This window comes from Eumetopias jubatus, unplaced genomic scaffold (genome assembly GCF_037043125.1).
Source record: "Eumetopias jubatus isolate StellerSeaLion01/CBP00866 unplaced genomic scaffold, mEumJub1_p1.0 scaffold_2, whole genome shotgun sequence".
Taxonomy (NCBI): domain Eukaryota; kingdom Metazoa; phylum Chordata; class Mammalia; order Carnivora; family Otariidae; genus Eumetopias; species Eumetopias jubatus.
In genome coordinates this window covers 16,766,573-16,792,777 of record NW_028274808.1, presented here as the reverse complement: position 1 = coordinate 16,792,777, position 26,205 = coordinate 16,766,573, and the positions used below count along the sequence as shown (strand labels likewise).

The following is a 26,205-nucleotide window of genomic DNA, read 5'->3' as shown; positions in this document are numbered from 1 at the left end:
ATGCGGATGCTGCCATTTAAACCACGTTTTGCCCTATTTATTTCAGGGCCACACGTGGTTTCGAGTTGAAATTTAAGCTGGGTTTTGTGGCATTGGCCCGATTGCTGCTGGTGGCAGGAATGGTGACCGTAGAAAGTTCTATTATTGCTAAAGCCAGGGGTTCTGTAAAAATATTTAATGACCACTGTGGTGTGGCTGCCAACCAGTTAGAATGGACAGTGTTGCTACAGCATCTTGAAGCGGAGCAGGTGGAGGTGAGCCTTGGCCAGAGCTAGGGATTATGGAGGGGACTGTCTCTGCCCCGTCCTGCTAGCCTTACTCTTTGCTGCTACTTGCCACATGTAGATGGAGGAAGAAACGCAGTGTGCTGTTCAACTTCATCCCTTCTGGAGGCTGATTTCGGCAACCCATTTCAGACACACTAGCTCGCCGAGTTGCCCTTTTCTGAAGCTCTTCCTGCAGAAGGTCATTCCCTTGAATCCGTCAGTGCTAGGATAACGCTACTGTCAGTGAGCTTTTCCCTGTTAAACTATTCTCCTTTTTAAAGTAACTGATGCAAGTCATTTCACACGGTACCAGTGCGAACATGTGAAAGCCCGTTCCCATTAGCCAGGCATCCCTAGGGGAGATTCTAATGTCATGATTGAATGATGAAATTGCATATATGTGGATAATCTGTAATTGGAGTGTGAGCTCAGAGACTTTCTTTGTATTTTCCTGGCAAAAACAAACAACAACAACCACAACCGGAGGTATCAAACTTTTCCCAAATGGAAAACTATCGTTTATTAGACAACATTGACAGTTACACTTCTTTTTTTGTTGTTGTTATTACGTCTCCATTTATAACGCATTTTCCTGATATTCCTCACAGGGAGATAGAGTTACTCTTCTTAAAAGAGTTGATCAAAACTGGTATGAGGGTAAAATTCCAGGAACCAGCAGACAAGGCATCTTCCCTGTTTCCTATGTGGAAGTTGTCAAGAAGAATACAACCAAAGGTGCTGAGGATTACCCTGACCCTCCAATCCTCCACAGCTATTCTAGTGATAGAATCCACAGCTTAAGTTCCAATAAGGTAAGAAGACATCCTAGCACATTGGTGTAATATTTGGGAGCCTGAAGTAAGATCATCAATATGTGACGTTAGGCATTAGACTAGAACATCATATCTATTGCAAAGCATAAATGTATATGTTATGTTTCTAAGTGTGCGTGCCATGTCAAGTCAATATAATTTCTTTTCCTGAGGGGTGCGAAGACAAAGGTTTAATGCTTGATTTTGATAATTTTATTCTCAAATTAAAATACTGAGGGTGAAAACATTAGTATCATGAAATCCCATATGATATATACCTGTATATATACACATTTATCTGCTTTTTGAAAATTTTTCTGAAGCTTGATTTTTTTTCTAAAGCTTGATTTTATTTTTATAGATGCATCTTTTACATGGATTATATATAAGTAGTATATATAAGTATATGTGGATAGATAGATCCCAAAATGGTCTATTTCATCAGTGCATGGTAATTAAGTTGACGAAATTCTATAAAAGTCTTGGGGTTTTTTAATATAGAAAGAGAGAGATTAAAAAATTTTAATTAAGGTCCGTAAGTCAGTTGGTTTACTAGTTTGAATGAAAATGTCGTTGGTTATGAGGAGTCCTCAAGTTTATTTTATTAGGTTTAGGATGATTTTGTGCCAGATCTACTGTCTCACTTGAGCTGTTAGCTAAAGGTCGTTATCTTTCTCAACATGTAGTCTAAAAGGGACTTTGCTTCCTGAACTGGTTAATTAGAAAAGGCTATTCTCCTACTTTCTTTACTCACAGTGTGAAGTTTTCCTTAATTTTCTATTGGATTATAACATGTTGTGTTCTTTTCATGGATGGTATTTAGGGATTTCTTTCTCTTCATTAACTTTCAAGTGTAAAACTTTAAATTACCAAGGAATTACTCTACTTCCCAACATTTTAAACATTTTGCTTTGCATAATTCATTAAACATTTTGATTGAGATCAAGGCTGGGACATAAAAAAATAAACCATTTAGAGTTGGCAGAATGACATCATTATCAGATGTTATCAAAGTGTGAAGTCATTTCATGTCCCAACGTAAGAAGGCATCCCCGGTGACCCAAACTACTCCTTGAAAGTGAGCCTAGAAGGAGTTTACATAGGTAAATGATCAAAGAGTCTACTCTCTCAAGAGAAGCATTTTTTTTTTAAAGGGGCATTTTATTTATTTTACTTCTCTTTGAAGACTGGGTTTCATTTGCAGGGCAATTGCTCTCAATCCTTTATCATTTGATAATAGAACAGTTTGGTACTATCTGATTTTGTCTGATTGATTATAAAGTTTTCCAGAAGTTTCTTTAGTATGTCTGTTTCACTACCAGAGCTTAGTTTTAGAGATCAACATCCTTCCTTCAGTAGTTCCTACTGATAAAAAGAAAAGATCAGAATTCTCCATCCATATATTTGTCTTAATTAGCATTCAGTCATCTCAAAAGAACTACCAGCTAAATTTCAAAAGGACCGTACCTTCAAATAAAATTTTATAAGAAAGAATAAGCGTGTATCTATAAAGCCTTATTTAACATGTAAGAAATTCTTCCATAATATCCTAATTAATTCTGGCAATGTAATATTATAGATCACAGCATTTTAATCTTGATTGTGAATATGATTTAAATGTATTTTCAGTTTCCTAGGTTTTTTCTTAGAACACCAGATTTTACATTTTATAAATAGAGAAATTTTACTAATAACTAATTAGTGTTTTAGTCTCACTGCTGGGAAGAAAATATGTTGAAAAGCTCATGTCTATAATTTGAAAAAAAAATACTTAATGGTTTCATGCTACCTGGTAATCTATTCTATGATATCACTGGCTTAATGAAGGGAACTTCTCAGTAGTATTGAACTGAATCATTTTCAGAAAAAAGAACTATAGTGTTATACATCCTGGTTTCTAACTGATATTTGCAAAGAGAGGAAGGAACTCATTGACTCATGAAGCACTCCTTGGCACACTCAAGTCACAACATACTGTATTTTAAGGGAGATTCAAATGTCAGTTGATATTATTTCTGCTTTCAGTGTAGTCGAGTCCAACTCTAATGCTTTAGGGAGAAAAGGTAATTATATGATTTTTGTATTATAGGTATATTTCTGTTGTATAAGTAACTCAGATACCTAATATCACCGTTAGCTGAAGCAAGTCCATTGTAAAACTAAGCACTTTGAACCCGTTAACATGCATATTGTGGACCGCGGTGATAACAGGAGCTGGTAGTAACCATGAGAGTAGATAGTGGTAATCGTGACAATAGTAGGACTTAAAGATCTTTCTTCCTCATCCACATAATATTCCTGACCATGAGAGAAATTGAAAGTGAAAAGTCTCTTAGGGTGTTATATAACAAAGAGCGTAAAATAGAACACCTGGCCAATAAGAGAGTTTTCTCTAGCCTATCAAAGGAGACTTAGGTAATTTCTGTCTTATTAAAGATTGAACATAGACAGGCCTGCTAGGAGGGGCTATCTGTCTAGTAACAGACCACATGTACAGTATTGCTCTATATCAGGTGCTCGGCAGCTTTTAGTCCTAAATCTGCCACTAGAATGCTCCCATGAGCTTTGTGACACTTTGCCTCATTTATCCATCCCATGATGACGGGATATCATATTTCCTTTTTTAAAAAGAATAGCTAAATAAATTCTATTAATGCCCCATTCCTATTATAGGACACAGAAGTCAAAAGTTAAGTGGCCCTAGGACCAAGAGTGCTGAGTGCATGAGTGAAGTCTCATCCTAAACAACCAACTAGAAAACGCATCTCCGAAATCTTCCTTGAAGATTTTTTTCTTTCCAAACCCAAACCATCTACCAGGAGAGAATGAAAATAAAATGCCATCCACCAGACTCTCAAGGGCTTCATATGTCTAGCATGTAGCATTCTTTCTAGTTCAGCAACAACAGATAAATATCTTAGAATATTCCTAGGCAGCACTTCTAGAACTACTTTTAAGGAATTTCCACTAAAATTCTGTTATGTTCAATATATCCAAAATATAGTGATAATATTAAGATACACAGTATTTTTGCTTCAGAAGATTAAGTTTCATAAATTATACTCCACAGGTTTACATAAAGGAATGGGAGTCCTAGCAGAAGTTTACTCCCATTAAAATCATATGTTCCCTTTCTATGTAAACATTTACTCTGGACTTTTTAAACTTTGAAGTAGAAGTGAACGTAAGTTAAGTTGTGTTCTGATCCTGAGTGTCTGTTCTTGAAAAATATTTTTCAGAATTTATTCATTTGGGAATGTGTTAATGTAGAATGATGTAAAAATATTTTATGCTATATAATATTTTTACATCATTATACATTGCAAAATAGATGTGAGTGAGAAAATTACGGAAGTTCAAACGTAGTGAGAAACAACATAAGCAAGAAAATTATGGAAGTTCAAAAGATTTGCAAACATTACAGGAAGAAAGAACACTAAACAAATTCAAGGAATAAGAAAGGTTTCATTATTGAAATCTTTCATTTTACAGTAACATTATTTCAGAGGCCTGCATCCTAAGTCAATATCTGAGGGCTAGTTTAAAAGAGCTAATCTATTAATAAAATCACTTAAGGTTTCACTGTGTGACCTTGTAATCTCTCCAATAGCTTTATCTTATCCTGACATCTAAGACCCCTTCCAAATACTAGGAGAGTTTCAGTGTTCAGATAACCTTCCAGTTAACATGCTAATGATTTTATTTAAAGTCAGCAAAATATCTTCAAGTCGAGACCATAGCATAAAATATTTTTATATGTATGACCATACCTTTCCTGCATTTCTCTGTCTCTGTGTTTTGATGTATTATTATTATTTTCTTGGTTTATTTTTTTAACTCCATAATCCCTGCTCATTTCTAAGTTGGCTTCCAGTGAACCAGCCCCTCCTCCCATGCACAAAGCTTCACCTGGCTCAGATAAAACAGCCCAGGGGTGGCTGTCCCTGACAGCCACGTGCCCGTCCCTGACAGCCACGTGCCCACCGGCAAATCCTTCGACCCCAATGCCACCTTCTTTTCTGGACAACTTCTTGGATGAATTAGAGAAGCTTGGTGCTTTAACCTTATCAGCTGACCCAGCCAAACCAAATATCCTAGAGGAAATCATCCTTGAAATTAAGGAGGAGCCCTCAGTACCACTCTCATTGCCTCCAGCTTCTGTACCTGCCCAGTCCGCTTCCTCTCTGCTACCTGCCCCCCGCTCAGGGGTGACCTCAGCGGCAGTCCAGCCTTCTGAGGCAACACCACTGCAGGATCCCCAAAACACAACTCAGAACAAGTCTGCAGAGTTGACAAAAATGGGAAAGGGCTTTGGAGGCCCCAAGGAAGTACCCGAAGTCCTAGGTGATCAGTTCGTGGCCTCTGCACACACTAATATGGGTCCCTTGCCCAAAAGTCTCCCTGTCATTGGAGAGGAAGAGGAGAATATGAGTGAGGGGTTTACGTCAGGCCTCCGAGGAGGGCCAGAATCTCAAGAACCAGGGGCTCTGTGGTGTGCCTGTGACGGCCCGGAGGCGACAGCAAGCCTGCACCTCGAAGAGGAGGAGGAGGAGAGGGACCCTGTGCGCTTACAGTATCCCATAGCCGCCCCCGCAGGCCCTAGGACCCCTAAGGAAGACAGCAATGCAGCGAAGGCCAGTAATGAGGTATTTTAATCTTGCCTAATTACTGAAGAACTAACCGGTCTTACTCTATTTAGAGAGTACAGTGAATCACATTAACAAACATCAGTTTGAGCATTGCCCGAGAAGGCTTCCTCTTAAGCGACATAAGCACTACATAAGTTGGGGGTGGAGGAGTGGATATACACACACCAAATTTCAGTGAGACGATGTAAACATAGGATATAATTCCACTATTTATTTATGACTATAAATTCATATTAGAATAGTCTGTAGTGTATAATCTTCTCGATTTTTTGTTATTAATGATAGCTACATAGTTGAGCTCTTACTGAGTATCAAACACTATTCGAAGAGCCCTTCATCTTTACTTTTCATAACCCAATGAGATGGGTTATATTATTAGCCCCACTTTAGAGATGAGGAAATCGGATACACAGAGATGGTCCAATTCCAAAGGCAGTTTGCAAAAAAAGGAGAGAGAGAGAGAGAGAACGGGAAAACAAAAAAGTACTCCATGCCCTTTTAACTCTCTGAAGAGAGAGATTTCTTCTAGGTGGTGGCTACTGAAGACTACTAATGCATTTTCATCTTACAAAGAAAGAATCTTGGGCAATGATTTTAATTAGTAAAGAGGGAAAATACCCTAAATCTTTAGCCTGTAAATTTTTTTCTTAAAACAAAAACAAAACTTGATCTCTCAAATATGCCACCTGTAAACTAAAAAGAAAATGTGATTACTGACAAATACCGAAATCATGAAACAAAAAGAATGTTTTATATCATGTTACTATGCAAGTCACTGCCCCCCATGGATCCTCTATTTAAACATCTTAATTTCAAAATCCCCTAGTTTTCTATGATGACCTTACCAGTAACACATACAGAGGCACGTGGACAAACTACGGGGTGTTCTTGGGCTTAAATAATGATCAGTGCCCACGAGGCCCCTGGACACCCACAAAACCCTGAGGCTTGGCTCAGTTCCTCAACCAGGAAAGAAAAGATCACCTGAACAAAGAACCCAGCCACGCCTGTACTTGCGTAAAATAAACACGCTACTGAATACAAGAGATCATTCATTACAGAAAGTCAAACATGTTTCTAAGTCAGTTATTTATTTTTTTTAATTTAATTTAATTTTATTATGTTATGTTAATCACCATACATTACATCATTAGTTTTTGATGTAGTGTGATTCATGATTCATTGTTTGCGTATAACACCCAGTGTTCCATGCAGAACATGCCCTCTTTAATACCCATCACCAGGCTAACCCATCCCCCCACCCCCCTCCCCTCTAGAATCTTCAGTTTGTTTCTCAGAGTCCATAGTCTCTCATGGTTCATCTTCCCCTCCGATTTCCCCTGCTCCGTTTTAAATAATTCATTTTCCCTCCAGTCAGTTGTAAGAGTCGATTAGATACGTGGCTTGGTTCCCAGGAGCCTCCTGCAAGCAGCTCCTGGGCCAGGTGCTGTGGGGGGTTTCACAGCGGTTCCCACCACGTACCCAGAGGCACACCCCGCCCACAGGCACACGTCATTGCTCCCCCACTCCCCTAGCTTTGCAACAAACTCTCTAGAAATCATGATCTACTTTACCAGGAGGTTACAGAGTCATCGCTTTTCATTGTTTTTCCCTCATGTTTAGAAGGAGCCATCCTGTAAATATAAAGTTGTAGAATCTGGGAGCTCCTGTCTCCAGCCACCCACCTCAGAAAAATGATCCCACCCACTGGGAATTCTGAGTCAAATTCAAAAGAAAAATTAATGCTTTTCAAGCAAGAATTTGTCAAATGTCACTTGCCAGGGCACTTGGTAACGTTAACATTTTTCGAGGTTGGGGGATATTCTCTGAAGACCAGGTGACCTCGTTCTGGACACAAGTCGTAACCACATCTTGTCTTTCCTCAATCTTTAAGCCGCCTTCACTTTCTCCGGGAGATCGAACGTCTACACCTTTTCCCAGCTGTCTCCTTCCCTCCCTCCCTTTTCATTCTCCCTTGGCCTCTGTCTCTGACCTGGCCTCAACATTTTCTCAGAATCCCCAGCCCTACTCACCTCCCCTCCTCCCTAAATACCCTTACCAACAGGAGATAAATTCACCAAAATTAAAGGTAACTGCATCTTGAGTGTGGTTTATTGCATGTCTTTAAATGAATTTTGTTAATTAGATGTCTTTAGATTTGTGCCATCTTACAAGTTCTAAAAAGCCATGGAAATATTGGTTGCTAACTTTTAACATCATTGGCATGGCCTCTGTCCAGACCTTTATAAGATACACTTAACACAGCAGCTATACCCAGATTGAGGAGTAAAGCAAACTAAAATGTATTTTTTTTTGGAGAACCATCCCATTCAAAGACATCAACTTTGTGCCTGTCATCCTCGGTGGGCTCATTGCCTCCCATGTGTCCTGCTCATCAGCGGGGTCAGCAGAGCCTGAGGGCAGGATGATCTTTGGCACTGCCTTGAGCCTCCTTCTTCCACAAAACTGAAGTAAATTAATGAGAATTGCGGGAATGATGCTTTCTTCTGTTAACAGTTCACAAAGCACCCAACTCTGAAGTCTTGCAGGCTGGCAGCCCTGCTGGTTTTTAATTCTCCGTAAGGATACCATGTAAAAAGACTTCCAAAGAAATTAATGGCTGGCTCTGGAAAGGGATTTAATGACAACTGCGGCATGAAATGAATCCATCAGAGCAAAGTTCTGCTTCTGCAATCAGAATGATCCTGAAATCTCTTCCTTTAGACAAAAGGTGATAGACTTCAAATAATAACCCATCCTCACATTCAGTCTTTGGAACTTGAAATGGGAGCCTCTGCAGTTAAGTGAAAACACAAAGGTTTTGGTAGAATCCAGTTTCTGTGCTAAGAAGTACTAACCCCCAACTCCCAAGAAATGTCATCTGCACAGTATTGCAAACTCCCATCACTGACTCCATCTACCCAAATAGTCCAGTAACGTGAATTCATTTTACCTACAAGAGGAATTTTTTTTTAAATGGAATACTGTAAAGACTAGATGCTCTTTGATCTTCAAGGTTTCATTTTGGCTGTCATGAAATAATTAGGAAATTTTTAAAATAATAATAATAACACTTTGGATAATATCTAAGACTAAGCATTTGCCTTTCCCCCACTCTTTCTGTGGTTTTCTTTTTAAGACCAAAGTATTTATTCCTTTTCTTTCCCTTACTTGTTCTTTAGCACTTAAGCTTAGTCAACACATGGCAAAATAACTTTAGAATCGGACTTCTCTAATTTATTTTTTAAGATTTTATTTATTTATTTGACAGAGAGAGACACAGCGAGAGAGGGAACACAAGCAGGAGGAGTGGGAAAGGGAGAAGCAGGCTCTCCACGGAGCAAGGAGCCCGATGCGGGGCTCGATCCCAGGACCCTGAGATCATGACCTGAGCTGAAGGCAGGCGCTTAAACAACTGAGCCACACAGGTGCCTCATGAACTTCTCTAATTTAGAGCGATGAAGATCTCTCCATTGAGGAGAGATCAAGGACGAAACCAGGATTTACACAGGTTTATTCTCCTGCAAGAACCAAGCTCAATCTCATATACACATTAGGTTTCAGTTGTTTGCAGAATGGTATGAGAGAATGGAGGTATTCACAATAACAATGTTTTCAAAGAATACTTTCATAACTACATCAAATAACTAACTCCAGAAAAATGAAGAGTTTTTTCTCTATTTTATCTTACTCGAGAGCAAATGAGCATTTTAAATACCCCACTGAGCTTTTTGAAAACCTTATAAATCTATTTTTCTATTCATAGGAAGAATATAAGTTGAAGTTATCTGTGCTTATAAATATAGATGCAAATTGAATCAGCAGCAAAGTTTAGGCCATTATTATAGCTTAACCCCACATCTGACACTGATAAACTGTGCAGGCTTGAGTCCTCTAAGAAGGCTGCCTATTTCTTCCATTTCAAGATTATTATGAGTTATGCTCATTACAAAGTAACCCTGCACTAAGAGCAAAGACAAAATCAAATTTTAATAATGTTTTAGTAGGTATAGTATAGTATGCATGAGATCATTACAATACTTTTATCAACTGCATCAACCATTGTTTTGCTTAACACATGCTAATTTAATGCAATTTTATTCTTTTAAAGTATTTTCTGAGACAACGTAAATCTTTCACATACAATCCAAAATTTTTCCTAAAAGTAAAATTCACCAACACTTTATGGATGACAGAACTGAAATGTACATATAAATTATGAAGGATATATAAATCAGAATCTGATATTTTCTCTAGTCTTTTGAGCATCTTTTTTTAAAATAATGGTTTTTCATACTAAAAATTATCATAATTCTCTATTCTTCTATAAGCTGAACTTCCCGTTCCAGCTAAGAGATTTATGGCATGTGGACTCAAGTTGCAGTGTAAGCTCTTTATGGAGAGATAGAAAGATTCTTCTTTGGGTTTCTTCCAAGAAACTCAGTTATTGTGGGCCCCTAAGGAAGTCTCCTCACTCTAAAACCATCCCATCAAAAGTAATCCCCTTGAGCACAGTTTCCAACATGGAATCAAGCACTGATTCTTCCTTATATGTCCAAATGGTCTTTCCAGCTGTTTATCCACATCATTCCAACAGCTAAATGTTTTTTCTCCATGAACCTTGATATTCATAGAACCCTTGTACTAGTCGAGATTGGGGCAGCTACCACGACAGAAAACTCAAAATAATTATAGCTTAAACAACGTACGAGTATATTTCTCTTATGCATAAATGTAGGGCATCTAGGGCTGGTATGTGGCTCCACAGTCATCCGGAAACCCAGGAGATTCCATTTTATTTTCGCACATCATCTGCCTCAACGAGAAGTTCCACTGCATGGTCCAAAGTGGCTGCACCAGCTCCAGCAGTCCCTTCCTACTGCATATATCCCATCTGTCAGAACTTACCACATGAGCACATCTCAATACAAGGAAGGTTGAGAAATAGACTTTATTCAGAACATCCATGTGCCTATCAGGATTCTACTACAGAGGACGGACAAAAAGAGAACAGATACTGGAGAATATCAAGCATTCTCTGCCATACCTTTTAAGAAAAATACTTAATGTATTTCATACCTAAAGACTGCAGATTTGAGGTCAATCATTACTAATTATTATAAAAAACGTTCCTCAATAAGAGTTAAGAAAACCACACGCTTTTTTTAAAAAGTCCTGCTGAAGTTCCCATAAGCAAATCAAATACTTGTCTAGCACCTTGGACAAGTAGTAGATCTTGTCCACTCCTGTGGAAAGAAAATAAAGCATCCTCACACAAGAAAGCTTAGTTGATTCACTGTCAAATTAAAAATGTTATTTTGAAAGTAGGCCAAAATAGTCACAAGGTGGAGTTAAGACAATATTCCTAACTATTTTAAGAGTATTTTAATGATATTTTACCATTTTTTTTTCCAGAAAAGCCATGGTTTCTCCTTATGTGTTTTTTAGTAACTGTGCCCCTGACCAATGATTGAGACTTTTTATGAAACTCGATGGGTATTAAGAGAAATTTCTATCTTACCTTGCATCTATTCAAATAAGCACAAAGAAAAGAGGTCAGATCTGAGGCTGTCTTGAACGCCATTGTTAAACATTCTATTAAAGACACACAAGTTCTTGTATGTGTTCTTAGCCATCGACATTGCACTCAAACATCTTCTTGATGCAACTTCTCTCCGTAAGTGTCTCTCTGCTCTGCCTGTTGAGTTCCGTCTGAAAGCAGCACTTGCTGCCTGTGGTGTGAAAACCGCGAGCAGCCAAAAGAGCTGTCTGCAGGCTAACTGGTAAACCCTCCCCGCTCTGCTACTATTCAAGAGTTTGGCATGCTGCGTGTGCATGAAAAAACAAAACAGGAAAGCTCCTCCTGAAGGCCATAGAATGAAAACAAGAACTAACTAACTTCTTATGGCTTTTCCAGGCTGACTTAAAAAGCGAGATATTTGTCTTGGGTAAGCCTCCGCGTAGCCCAGTGATGTCTAGGAGATCCTGCGGCTCGCCTGTCAGAGGGCTCAGCAGTTCCTACAGGGTAGGGTCAGAACACCCCGCCTTGCGCCAGGCACCCTGGCCACCTGTCCTCAGTAGGTTCTTTCTTCCTTAGGTGTCATTGCTGTGCTTTGCCCCTAAAGTGGGGCTAGAATTACCCCTGAGATGCAGGGACCACTGATGATGAGCTGTGAAATCAGATCAACTCGAAGATCATCTCCTGTCTTTGGGCAACGTGTTTCCCTTTTATATCTGTATGTGTAAGCTTTCCAAACGCCAAAAAGACAGAATGAGATTCTCATTTGACAAATAAGGGTGTAGCGTATGTTGTCTTCTCCATCCGTCTCATGCTTCCATGTTCTCTGTAAATCGCTGCTTTCCTTCCAGTCACCGTTTTTAGTGCAAAGAATAAAGCTGTTGCTAATCGTATACTGGACTCACACGCTTCCAGTAATGTTTGCTTCTGTGGCATTCAGTTTACTTCGACTTTTTTTCTTAAATCCACGACCCTTGTTGCAAAATACCTTGTTGCTCTGGTGATGTGGGTTACATTCGCCCCACAGTCCTTTTTAAGCCTAAACCAGAGATTCAAGGATATTTCAATACTCTGGACTATAGGGACTCCCAGTCTTTTGACGTCTCTGATTGAATTTAAAGGGGAAATTACTTTTCCCTGTTACTCCTTAGTTTTGTAATATCAAAAACATTTTCATATGAATGGGTTCTAAATGGTACTATCAGTTCTGAGGAAGGCAGCCAAGGCGTTTGGGGATTTCTGTCTCTGCAAAAGCCAGTCTTTTCACCATTTCTATTTGATAAACCCTGGTTTAACCTTACCTGGTCTATTACATGACTATAATTTGCAAATTGTTAAGGGACCAATTGACTGCAAAGAGAATTTACTTTTCCACTTTCAAAAAAATGTAGATATCTCTGTGTTTATGCCATTTTTGTGCTTTTTGCTTGCATAATGAGACCTCACTTTGTTCCTGAGGCAGAGATTTGGATTGCCATAGAGAAAGAGGAATGTTGATTTGAAGAGATTCTTAGACTCACTCACTGAAGGGCCTTCCAGAGCCAAAGCAAAAAGGAAGATTTTTCCACAATTAATATGGCCCAGCCATAGATTTCCTATGGTCAGTGAGATGCTATGTTTTAGGTTATCTCAAGGTTTTTTTCTTTGCCACATTTTTACATTATGTACTTCTAAGTTATATGTGTTTGTGTGGAACATAAATATTCTATATTCTTTAGATTTGTGCAGAGTTGTGTATCATAATTTAAGAAGGAAAAATAAGACTATAAAACATAAACATGGGATTGTTATTAGGAGAATTTTATTGAATTCTGGTGGGCAAATACTACAACTAACACTTTCTGGAAAAAAATTTGAAGAACTCTAGAAGTGCTTATAACTCTTTCAAATATTCTTCCACATTAGTATTTAAAGTAACAGTCAATTCTTACTTAAGAATTACTGAATACTAAATATAGCTAATCCTCCAGAGATGCCTCTGCAGAAGCACAGATAGATAGATGGATTCTGGACAGACTGCATCTCCCCATCTGAGCTAGGGAAGTATATGTTTTACCAAAATCAGAGATTCTAGGATATTTCAGACCAGTTCCCTTATGAGCAGTAGGTTGGTTCTGGTTTTGAATATTAGCATGTGTTTAAACTTGTCTCATTTGTATCCACTTTTGATAACCTTAGAAAATAGCTACACTAAAACAGATTGCTACATTACCAAGGGAAAAAAGTTAAATATTTAGGATTCTATGAAAACAACATGTTGCTTCACTGGGTTTCCTAATTTTTATTGTACTCTTCAGACACATGTAAGACTCTCTGAATGTCACAAATGTATATGTTATATTGATCACAAAACTGCTAAGAAGTTATGAGTAATGAGCAGAGTTAAAATAGAAGTAAGCACAAACCCAAAACACTGGTGGCTAAAAAGTCATCCTTTCTCAAAAACTTAAAATCTGGGAAGGAAAGTACATAGTCAGAAAAACAGATGGATATCTATTCCACAACGCTCCGTGGTCTTTAAAATAACCTTTTCAAAATGAATGCAGGCTGAAGAAACTTTGTAGAGTGGTCCAGAGGTGTATTAGCATGTTGCTGCGACTCCTAACCACTCGGGGGCAACAGAGTGCAGGCACATTACAGATCTTTTCCTCAAGGTTTGTGCCCTTGGAGTTCTAACACCAGAGTGGCGGAAGGCAAAAGATAGTCTCCTGAGATAATTTCCTTGAGTATCCATGTAGAACATAAACCCTTGCCTAAAGGACAAAATGAAGGTGCTGATTTTAACCAACTTAAGCCATCTATTCCATCTGAGTAATGCAAGAAAGAGTGCCAGTCAAAATTATAATTGTTTCTTCTTTTTACTTATTTGTGATATTAAGAAATGATCTTTGGGTTTGGGTTTCCTGATCTGAAAAATGAAGCTGAATGGTTACTAGGATTGTTTTTACATGACTGAGACACTTGAGAATTAACTGACCAGTGTGAGCTGTCTCAGGGCTCTGACAAGCGAGGGGTATGGTTGATGATGGCACCTATACATAACAGAAGAATTATACCTGTGGAAATGTGGATTCCCCCATGGATTCCCTGAGGGGACAAGATTCTAATCACCGTCTTGTCCAGTTCCTTGATTATAAAGATAATGAAGCTGAGGTGCATATCCAAAGTTACATTGTCAATGCCAACACCAGAAAGACACAATGTGCCCTCCTGAATGGCTGTGAATGCTACTTTTCATCTCTTAACCAAATACGTTTAAAATAAATTAATTCAAATACTGTAACTAGTCATCTTTCCTCAAAACTGGCTCCTAATTATCCAGATTCACATGGATATGATTCCTGTTAAGGTAACTTTAGAAAAGTTCTAGAAGTCACCATAATAATAGTGTCAATAAAGGCTGGGGTAAATCTTGGCCTGACTATGCGGAGAGTGTAGGGACCTGGTAAGTCAGAGAGGAGGGTGGGGGGTGGGGTTCTCCTAAAGGCTGTGAAGGAAAAGAAAAGATATTGAGAATGATTGATAAAAGCAAGGACATTGCTGACTGGCACACCCAGGAACACGACTCCTTGAGACGTAGACACCTGTGGTATTAACGGAGCCGTATACTTCTGGCAACAGGCTAATGTTCAGAATTGTCAAAGGGGTGATTCACTTAAATTACTTACGACGTGAGTCAAATGAAAGGAATTAAAGTGGTAGAATTGTAATGATGACGACGAAAAGTTACTATATGGAATTTCAGAGTAGATTGTTTGGTATCAAGGAACAATCTGATTTTTTAAAAGTCGTATTCACATTTTAACATAAGAGAGCAAGGAAATTAGACCCACCAGTGGTACCGAGCCTTGGATGCCATGATGAAAAGTCAAACTTTTACTCAACTTAAAAATATTAGAATGATTTAAGCACGTAGAAAGAGCACAATGAAATGTATTTTACAAAGCATTTTTCTCTGAAGATAAGAACAGGTAATCAGATCGTATTTTCTTATTGATTACTGTGCTGTAAATGGTGCAATGATGTTTCCATGAGACAGAAGCAATTGTCCTGGTATGTGCTTCGAAATACAGCATTTTCCATTTTTTTTAATTACATTTTTATATTTTTTGAGTGACTAATATGAGCATTTTCAATATCACATGGCTTGAACGTATAATCTTTGGCCAGAAATTTTACTCCTGGAAATGTGTCCTAAAGAATGGTCCAAAGCAAGGAAATAACTGTATAACAATGTTTATAGCATTGTTGCTCATGATAGTGAAAAGAGGCTAGACCAACCTTCACTTCAAAAGCAAAAAAGAGGAACAGTAAAGAAAACTAAAAAATATATCTACACATATGTGAGGGAATATTTTTCTGCAGTGATTTAAACTGAAAATGAAGACTGAGAAAAGAAGACTGGAAAATTATTATAAAATATTAATAGCAGTTGATATACATGTATCTTATTCCTGCATAAAAGTTATGTATACATGATTGGACAAGAATTTGAAGAAATCTAATAGGGCACAGGCTTATGGATAACTTGTATTTATTTTACATATATTTATTTTTACTCATCTATTTATTACTTATATATAATAGTTATAGAATTATTCAATATGTTTACATTGAATTAAATGGCCTTAACATGGCTAGAAAAATTGTTTAGTCTTCGTAATTCTTAAAATAGTATATCTTATCATTTTAATAATAGATACATTGTTAGTAACTTTATATTGACTTAAAGAAGTATTGTACTTTTAAGTCATGCTTGTGTCCAAAAATTTTATCCACTCTTTAGTCTTAACTTTATATATTCCATGCAGACTGTTGAGTGAAATTTCTAAGAATAGTGTGAATAAACTTCCAACTAATAGATGGAATGCTTCAAGTTTTAGTAAAGTACTTAGTCTTATGCTAGATAGACAGCTTGGATGGAAGGGAGTGAATAAAGAATTTAGGAAGGAGAGCAGATTATAGACTCAGACTGAAAGGAACCCCAAATTTCTGCATCCATTCTTGGGCCAGCGGGATTTCTATGGACAATTTGTAGAGGAAAATTCCCAGCCTGTCAGTAATCCATTCATAACTCTGGGACCCAGCAATTGGCCCTGATTTCTCAGGACATGGACCTACCAACTGATTCAGTAGTCATCAAGAAGAAGAGGATACTTTTGAAATGTGTTGTGAATGAATTGTAATGTGTTTCTTTTCCTAAAACAGTAACATTTAGGTAGTCAGTATCAACGATGTTGTTTACATAGTCAACAAACATGTTAACTTTCAATCGTTGCAATATTTATGTGGATATATGGGATGCTAAGGTTTGTCATTTCCAATATTATAAGTATCTATTACAGATACTGGTCTTGATGCTTAGTTTAAAAAGAAAGGAAACTCTTTTGAGAGTTCAGTGCACTGGGAATTTCTACCAATATTTCTCTTCTAAGGTAAAATGTTACATGTTACCTGGATATTGTTTGTTACTTCTATTTAAAGTTCTCTGTTTTCTCTTTTTAAAAATGCATGTGTTTTCTCCACACTGAGAACAGAGTATTAATTCCAATGTAGCATGGGATGTCTGCCTATCTATATTTTCATCTGTACTGTATGTGAAAATGTTGTCTGTGAAGGAAAAGTAGAATGAATGTGGATACTTTGCTGTTAGACTAAATGTGGCCTATTTTCTGCTTGTTTGAGAAAACGCTGAAGAGTAAGGTTGTATGAAGGTGTCCAGACTTCTCATTCTAGTGGTTTGGTGTCTATGTTCTTGCCATATTCCTGGCCTTTGAAAAATCAATGGGACTACACCCTGACTTTTCCTTAATGCTTGAGCAGATTAGACTGTAGATATATTCAAAACATTTGACCCTTGGTTATTTTGATTTAATGTAAAGCGTCCTTCAAAACATTTGAATTATTAATCCTGCAGAACCCCTTTATTTGTTTGTTTGTTTTTTTGGTTTTTTACAACAGGAAATATTAAATGTCAAGAAAAGTACCATGCCATTATCCAAATTATCTTTTACTTAGTACTGGTTTAAACACTGATTACATTGAAAATCATTTCATTTCAGCCACAGCGTCCTGTGTTTACTCATGAAAACATTCAAGGTGGGGGGGAACCGTAAGTATTCTTCTTATCTTCTAAGTCCGAGACTAACTTTGACTCACAAAATAGACAATTGATGTACCCAAACAGAGGCCCATTACAACTTTGCAAGTGAGAGAGAACAAAGTAACTAACATGAGGCTCTTCCATGAAGAGAAATTACAATGGTCTCCATCCTTCATAACGGAGAACAAAAGTTCATTTTAAAAAGAAACCTGTGCTTTTGCATAGAAGACTGATTTACATATCAGAAAAACTTTCCAATGACCCAGTGATGCCCAAGATTTATGAATCTGCCTACCTCTCTGCTCTACTCACCATGCAAATTCTAGTAACCACAGCTTGAAAGACACAGAAATGTCCTAACATTGTTTGTACACATTATTTGAAGACCAGAAGAATGTTAAAGTAGACCAGAAGTGATAAGTTAGTAACATAATTCCAGAGTTACATTCTTACAAGGGTCTTTGGAAATGGCAGTGTATTAAAGACATTCACTGTCATTCAGTTAAATGCTTTTCCACACTTTCAAATTCGCCCCCCTTTCTGACCTATTAAGTCAATTTAAATTGAAGGTGTCACACATTGTCTTTAAGATTCTCTTTGTGTGTGTGTGTGTGTGTATGTGCGCGCGCAGGCCTTTTCCTGCTCCGTTTTGCCCATGACAAAGTAAGTCAGGAGTTTGACCCCTGGGAAGGAGCAGGGAGGGAACTAAACCTTGTCAGGCTGACCTGAGCACCAGCAGAGCCTCCCTCTGGAGCCCGCTGCCCACATTCTGCTCACCTGGGGTGAAACAAGCCAGCAGGGCCTTCTGGGGGGCCTGGTGCCTTCCTCACCACTGACCCGCTCCTCTCTCCTCGGAGACCTGGCACTGAGCTAACAGCATGCTCTTCAGAAACCATCTCTCACCTCTCACTAAGTACAGCCAGAAAGCTTTGCTCCTTAGGGAAAAGCTTATGAAAAGAACAGGTTGAAAGTAAGAATCACTTAAAGCTTCACTTAATTGGGGGGGGAAAAAATCAAATAAGACTTGTAATTCTAAAGTTTTGCTTTGTTTCCTTATTCAAGCAGATGATAGGAACACATCACCAAAAAAATAAATTCCAGGCCTGTTCAGGTCTATTGCATTACCAACACATTGTATTTAAGCAGCTGTTAAGGAGTTTATGAATTGATAGGTACATTATGTTATACCATTTTATGTCCTATAAAGTTAATACTTCTACGTGGGGTCATTTGGGTGTTTATGCAACCACAGAGCTCACAGGTGGGAAAAGGCACATTTTCAAGGCCCTGCTATGGACATTAGAAAACATTCTGTACTAAATTTCTATCTGATTACAAACCCAATGAGTGGGATTATGGGGTGTCACTAAATCTCTTTCGTTTAAAAACTAGATTGGAGTGCAAATAGGGACATCATGTTATAATGTTGCTGCAATTCAGAATGATGATAAACCATGTCATAGGAAAAATTGCAAGTTTATAGAAACAGCTTCAAGCTTGGCTGAGCATTACTTATTTAAAAGACAAATTTCTTTCTGAAGCACCCTGACCCCCCACCATCATTCATCTCACCAATACATCTTTCAAAATAGCATTTTAACTGTAATTCGGCTGCGTTTCCTGTCGTGCAACACTGATTTTGAAAGCCAACAGAGGCGGGGGGGATTTCCGGAAGGTTTGTTTATGTTTCCATGAAACTCCCAATTTTTTCTTTCTTTCTTTTTTGTGTGTGGCCTAATTAAACCCGAATGGTAAGTAAATTTTGACAAGCACACTGGCTTTTGTCATACCAAAGTGAAGTAGGAGTTTGTGCCAATTTTGGTGGGGTTTTTTTTTTTTTTAGCTCTTGGGACCTTGAGATTCCTCAAGCAGCTGGGGTTTGGTGGCCTTAAATAGGCCTTTCTCCATATGAGGTTGGACAAGTGCCTGAGGGAAAGGAGGCCAAAGCCGGTAAAGCTCAATCAGAGAATCGGTGTTTCCCCAAGTGAGAGCTTCAATGTATATCCATTGAATTAGCAGCCCAGGAATGACTGTGACATCAGAAAAGGGACCAGGTTGAAATCAACTTTCCCCATATGAATATACAAAAGATACCATCCCTTCACCTAAGCAGCCTCAAAATCAAATCTTTAAAGCAAACAACAGAATAATCTGTCTACTCCAATCAGGGCTGGCCCCATGCAAACACCCAAATTAAGCAGTGTTGGTATTCAACCCTTCCCTGTCTTTTTTTTTTTTTTTTTTTTAACCACTGCTCTGGGAATCTGGCTACCTTTCTCTGTCCTTCTCCACAATCAGAATCCTTTCTCAACAGAAGACATCAGATGCCCAGTTTCAAAAGAGTACAAGAGGCAGAAAACGTTTTCTGGGAGGACAAAATATTAACAGGGAAAGAAATCTCTCCCGTGTGATCTCAGGGTTTGGTGTCCGCGGGGGCAGATAATGTATTCCGGGAGACGTTAGGCACCACACCTTACCAGCTCTCTCCCAGACAACTACCCCCGCGCCAAACACCTGCCAGAAGTCAGCTTTATCTGGGTCCCCCAATATGAAAAATTTCATGGACAGAGAGGGAAGCCAACGGAGCCATGTCCCTGATTTATGACGTGTTTGAGTTCAAATGATAGGAAAGCTTTGTTCCACCAAAATGTCATTTTCTGACTGAAGAAAGTAATTAGAAATAAATCATTGTCCCAGCAGTATTCAACATTATCTACTTTCTAAACTTGACTTTAAAAAATCCGGAGTGTCCTGAAATGTGGTTCTTATTATCGTATAATGGCAGAATTACATAACTGTTAGAAGACACAGCAAAAACAAATTCACTGATTTTTTTTAAGTCCCCCTCATGATACTGGTAAAATTTTGGTAATAATATGAAGTTTTCATGTTCCCTGCATATCAAATGCTTCCTGAGCTGTGTAGCTGCTAGAATTTGTGTTTTCACTTTCCAAAATGCCAGTCCACATTAATATGCATTAAAATAAATACTATTTTATTACCACAAATTTGATTTTAGTGATCAATGTCACCAAAATAAAGGCTCTCCATGAATTCAGGCAGAGAAAGGAAAGTGATGGCATTCTATCAGTAATTCTTTCTGATATAAAATTATTTCAATAATCCCTTCTCATTGTTAATCACTGAATAATGCACACATGACTTCTTTTATAATCTGTACTATTTAATGTCCTCATGATATCTATCACTAGACAATTGGAATACAGGTCTGATTTATAAATGTCAAAATGTTTTAGTCCAACTTGTGGATATTACAACAAATATTCCTTCTTGTAGTTTTGAAATGCTATCAGAGTGGGTCTAAGCCCCATGAAAATCCAAATATTTCTATTTACGTTACATGCTTACCAAAGATTTACACTATCTAATTTCACGTTAATAAGGATAGAAATGTTCAAAGTAAAATGACTATGTACAATCTTCTGTAGTTTCACAAAGGTGTAAAGATTTGTCTTTAAACACATCCATTTGTCCTGTTTAAGGTTTCAGGCTCTGTATAACTATACTCCTAGGAATGAAGATGAGCTGGAACTCAGAGAAAGTGATGTCATTGATGTGATGGAAAAGTGTGACGATGGATGGTTTGTGGGTATGTGGACACTTACTTTCAGATGCCTTTGGCCATTTTATAATTTGCTTGTGTTTGCTCATTTGTGATAGTAAAGCTTTCTTTGATTTCATGATGCCTCTGATCTTCCACACATTACATATGCACCGTGTAATCCCAAAGCAACATTGCATTGCATTTTTTTTAAGTAGGCTCCACTCCCAGCATGGAGCCCAATGCAAGGCTTGAACTCACAGCCCTGAGATCAAGACCTGAGGCTGAGATCAAGAGTCGGACGCTTAACTGACTGAGCCACCCAGGCACCCCTGCATTTTTAATATGGTTTACTATTTACTGCTTCAGGCATATGTGATTTTCTGCTGGTTTTATTTCCAATTCAATGGAGAGAAGAAAATTTCTTTGAATAGCACCAACCAGGAAAGACTGAGATCTAAGAACCATAACCACAGGGTTTCCTAGATGAGAAATATTAACACTCTGTTCAGTGGGCAATGTGAGGTGTCAGCCGTGAGGATCTAATTGGAGAAAACAAAATGAAGTCAGCAATTCATCTACTTACTAGGTCCGATGTTAAATACCCTAAAGTTCAATGATTCATCTTCATTTTAATTTTTGGTAAAAGTAGAGAGAAGTTCCATTCTTACCACTTAAAAGACAATCCCGTTCTTACCTTCTTAAAAGAACAATAGGAGGTGCCTGGGTGGCTCAGTTGGTTGAGCGGCTGACTTGGTTTCCGCTCGGATCATGATCTCAGGGTCATGAGATGGAGACCCACATCAGGCTCCCAGCTCAGTGGCAGTCTGCTTGAGATTCTCTCTCTCCCTCTCCCTCTGCCCCTCCCCCCACTTATGCACTCTTTTTCTCTCTCTCTCTCTCTCAAAATAAATAAAGATTTAAAAAAAAAAAAGAAAGACTAGAGCTCTTCTGAGAAAACATTTGTAGACAAGATCATACAATGGGACACGTTACACCCTGTTGAAGAAGGGTGACAGACCCCTTGCTCACTGAGCCTTGCTGTTGGGCTCCACTGCTCGGCCTCGACTTGATTCAGATTGTACTTGAGAACGTCACTTCTCGAGAGCTTTTCTGGTCCTCACTCTTGTCTAGCAGCCTTGACGATGGAGCATCGTCCCACTTAGTATCATTACGTTAAAAACCCACCTCCGCAGCAGGATGGTCTTTCCCTTCGGGCTGAGAGGCTGAGCTTTTCTGTTTAGCCTGGTTGTGTGTGGGAGGGCAGGTTTTAAGCTTGAGAGGCAATGAAGGCATCAGGCAGTACAGAGGAAACTGCTCCCTTAGTCTTCCTAGGGTCTTAATGTGAGCCTTCTTTCTTTTCCAAAGCCCGCAAGGCTGCTTTCTTCGTGAGGGCTCTCGAAAGTGAAAAGTTTTCAAGCCCACATATATAAACTGATATTTCATCATTGCTCATTTCATTGATTGCTTCTATTTTCAGGAACCTCAAGAAGAACCAAATTCTTTGGTACTTTTCCCGGAAACTATGTCAAGAGGCTGTGAATCACTCTCCCTCCTTTTTATGCCGCCTTTCAGCACCACATCTGCATAACCTTGCCCGAAAAGAGCCCCTCAAGCCTCCTGCTGCCCTGCCTTGCAGTCTCCTGTAGAAGTCACCCACCCCTCACCATCTCTACCTGCCTCCAAGCCACCAGCAAAGGGACCGCCGCTGCCGAGCCCGGGGGGAGGCTGGAGACTTGCTTCCGTGTGAACGTGCATATTCCTGATTTCTGCTCTAAACTTTGAAAAGTCGCTATGCGAGATCAGAAAGAAAAGCATTATAGTTAGAAAGGGTTAAGTATTTGAGGCAAAAAAAAAAAAAAAAGGGAAATATCTCAAGAATCTCTCTAGTCCACTTTGAACGACGATGTTCTCCCCTCAGGCAACCAGAGATTGTTTATTCCTAAATGCTGTGGTTTGCATTTTCACATTCTTAGCTTGGCAGTATATTTTCCTTTCACGAGTTTGCCTAGTGTCCTGGTTTACACGACATGAAAACTGTACTTTGGCTATTGTTTGCCTGCACTTATATATTGTAATACGCACAGTGATTACAAAATCTAAAGCAAGCGTAGGAAAGTTAATTCGGATGAGTGTGATTTTGTTGATTGAATGTGAGTTTTCAAATAGGAGTCTTTTCTTGCAGTTTTTTTTTCTGTACTTTTTAGAAGTGCAAACCGTAAGTGAATAAGAGCCTTTGGTAATAATCATGAGAGTATAAGAGGTTTAGCTAGACTACAAAAAACAAAACAAAACAAAACAAAAAGCAAGCAAAAACCTATTGTGTTGTAAAGTTGCATTGCTATTTTATATTAAAATGTAATAATCAGCATCATGAACAATGAGCTCTTAGTGTTTTATTTATCTGGTAAAATTTTAATAAAAGCAGTGTTAGTGAGAGGTGCAAAGAATTATTCTAACGTAGACACTTGAAAGTATCTGTAAGCAATATTCATAAGTAAGCTTTCACTGTGTGCACACATATACATTTGAGATTGTGCAAGAACAGACAATCCATATGGTATGTTGTACATTTTATGGAAATGTAAAGGAATCCCACACGTTATTTTATAGAAATAGAGTACTTCAGAAGCATCACAAGTATTAAGGCTGGTTTTAGCAAGGATTATGATCAATACAATTATTTTTACTATGATAGTTATTTTTCTTCTATGGAACTCAGAATCCTGGCAACATTTGAGGACAGGAATATGTTGAGCCTGATTTTCCTGGTGTGTGTAAAATATTTCCTTGGAATCCATGAGGCACTTTTTAGAAGCAATGTTAAATCATTCAGGTTATATTTTCTGCCCTGAAGTAGAAATTTACAAAATGGCTTTGGGACCTGAAAGATTTAATGTGGCTAGCAGTGCCTGAATTACACATACTTTGAGAACTAGCTTTGTATTTCTTATGACTTTGCATAAGAACTATTCATATTTGGATCTTGAACACCTTATAGATAAAATTTTTATGGCTTTCTTCTGTGGACAGTAATTGATCTTTTCACAATGTACGTAGACTCTAGAATTTTGTACATATGTTTGCGCTTTTTTTGTACAGACTATTTAGTTGTCAAAACAATGGGAATTTCTTAATTTGGTCTTTATCTTTCACTTTAAGCTAAAACACTTTCCAACAGGTTATCCTTTACGTATCCAACAGATCACAAGCACGCCTTGATTGTGCAATTCTGTAAGATAGCATTTATGCAAAAGTTTATGGACTTAAAAGATCTTAGCAGCCAAACTGAAGTGTACTGATTACAGAGGAGTTTCATTAGTAAGAAGGTAAAGAAACATCTTTGAGTAGCCTACCTTGGTAACTGTCAAGTTCACAACTAGCTTTATAACTTAAAGGCTTTGGGTTTGAAATTAAGTCAACTGCATGCAGCTTTGCTGATAAATGAATAATTATCTTCGATGCCATTTATGAGAAAAGATTTCAATATCTGTTGCCTGTCATATTTAAGAAAAATTACTGTTTCTACTCTCTGTATCTGATTTTAAAAGAAAAAAATATTCGTACCTGGCTTTCAGGTAATTGACTTCGAATTCTTACAAGCGAAGGTCATTGTGTTTTTCTTGAATAGACACCTAATAAATTTTGCTTGGAAGTATACTTCAGTTTTTTCTTTTTGACATTTATCCTTAAGAAAATTGTGTAGTTTACCCCAATTTCTTCGATAAACCAAGAGAAAATGCATTTGTTCTGTGTTCTCTTGATACACAAATGGAGAAAAGATGTATATGCATCAGCTCCGAGAAGAAATATTTTTTAAACCTGCCACTAAAGCTCATTTGCTAAATACTCTCTGGCTGGAAATTACTACTCAGCTAAACAACACATTTAAAAGTATTTATGCCTCATAAACAGCTATTTTTCCAAGAAGAAGTTAATTACAAGAAGTTGCAAGCACTTTCTCAATTCAATCACCTTAAATTTTAAAAATTCTTGCCCTCAAAAGCTTTATCACCACCGGCATGGCAGTCTCTGGTAATACCCACAAGCTTTCAGTGAATTCAAATTATGGGCTTTTCTCTCACACAAATAGTAAATAGCTAGATTTCCTACTTGGATCCTTTCTTCTTTCTTTTTCCTTTTTTTAATTTTTTTTTTAATTCAATTTAGTTAACATATAGTATATCATTAGTTTCAGGGGTAGAATTTAGTGATCCATCAGTGGCATACAACACCCAGTGCTCATTCCATCACGTGCTCTCCTCGATGCCCATCACCCAGGTACCCATCCCCCCACCCCCGTCCCCTCCAGCAACCCTCAGTTTGTTTCCCGAGATTAAGAGGCTCTTATGGTTTGCCTCCCTCTCTGTTTTTGTTTTATTTTATTATTCCTTCCCGTCCCCTATGTTCATCTGTTTTGTTTCTTAAATTCCACATATGAGTGAGATCATATGGTATTTGTCTTTCTCTGGCTGACTTTTTTCACTTAGCTTAATACCCTCTAGTTCCATCCATGTCGTTGCAAATGACAAGATTTCATTCTTTTTAATGGCTGAGTAATATTCCGTTGTATATTTATATATATTCTATTACATGTATTTATATAAATATATTCCATTCCATTATATATAATTCCATTATATATTTCTATAAATATATATAATTTATATATATGTAAATATATATAATTTGTGTATATATATATACACACGCACCACATCTTCTTTATCCTACTTGGATCCTTTCTAACAGACCTTGGACCCTTGTGGCTCTATGTGTTTTGCCCCTCTCCCACATCTATGTCTCACATATTCAGAAACACATTTCTCTGGTGGCAATTCAGTTCTCAGACGTGTTTTGCCATGTTGCTTCACCTTGATGCCCACCTTGATCCCTTCTATTTCAGTGGATAATTTCCACTGTATATTAGCTTTTCATTAAAATGTGTTCCCTTTGTTGGGGCGCCTGGGTGGCTCAGTTGGTTAAGCGACTGCCTTCGGCTCAGGTCATGGTCCTGGAGTCCCGGGATCGAGTCCCACAACGGGCTCCCTGCTCAGCAGGGAGTCTGCTTCTCCGTCTGACCCTCTTCCCTCTCGTGCTCACTATCTCTCATTCTCTCTCTCTCAAATAAATAAATAAAATCTTTAAAATGTGTTCCCTTTGTGTAAAGAGTATGCCCCAGAATAGTTTTTTGTACATGTTTTCATCAGAACATTTGTGGGTCATTTAACTAGGTAAATCAGAATCGGATAAGATTGGGATGCTTGTTTGTGTACTCAGGTTGCTCCCCTTTGC

The 26,205-nt window shown here is 38.1% G+C and overlaps 1 protein-coding gene across 18 annotated transcripts in view; it reads left to right on the top strand.

Annotated features, from left to right (window-relative positions):
- Positions 1 to 22,780, top strand: part of SORBS2 (sorbin and SH3 domain containing 2) — an 89,166-nt gene extending 66,386 nt beyond the window's left edge. For 16 of the 18 annotated variants that reach the window (XM_088021383.1, XM_088021378.1, XM_088021376.1 and 13 more), the window contains 4 exons: positions 875 to 1,078; positions 17,308 to 17,357; positions 20,852 to 20,958; positions 22,391 to 22,780. In XM_088021383.1, coding sequence (XP_087877509.1) covers positions 875 to 1,078; positions 17,308 to 17,357; positions 20,852 to 20,958; positions 22,391 to 22,452 — 423 coding nt within the window. In that variant the 3' untranslated portion in view covers positions 22,453 to 22,780. Of the gene's footprint in view, positions 1 to 874; positions 1,079 to 4,941; positions 5,725 to 7,621; positions 7,817 to 11,644; positions 11,753 to 17,307; positions 17,358 to 20,851; positions 20,959 to 22,390 lie in introns of all 18 variants that reach the window. The other 2 variants (XM_088021371.1, XM_088021370.1) reach the window with 2 other exon arrangements.
- Positions 22,781 to 26,205: the final 3,425 nt, after the last annotated feature.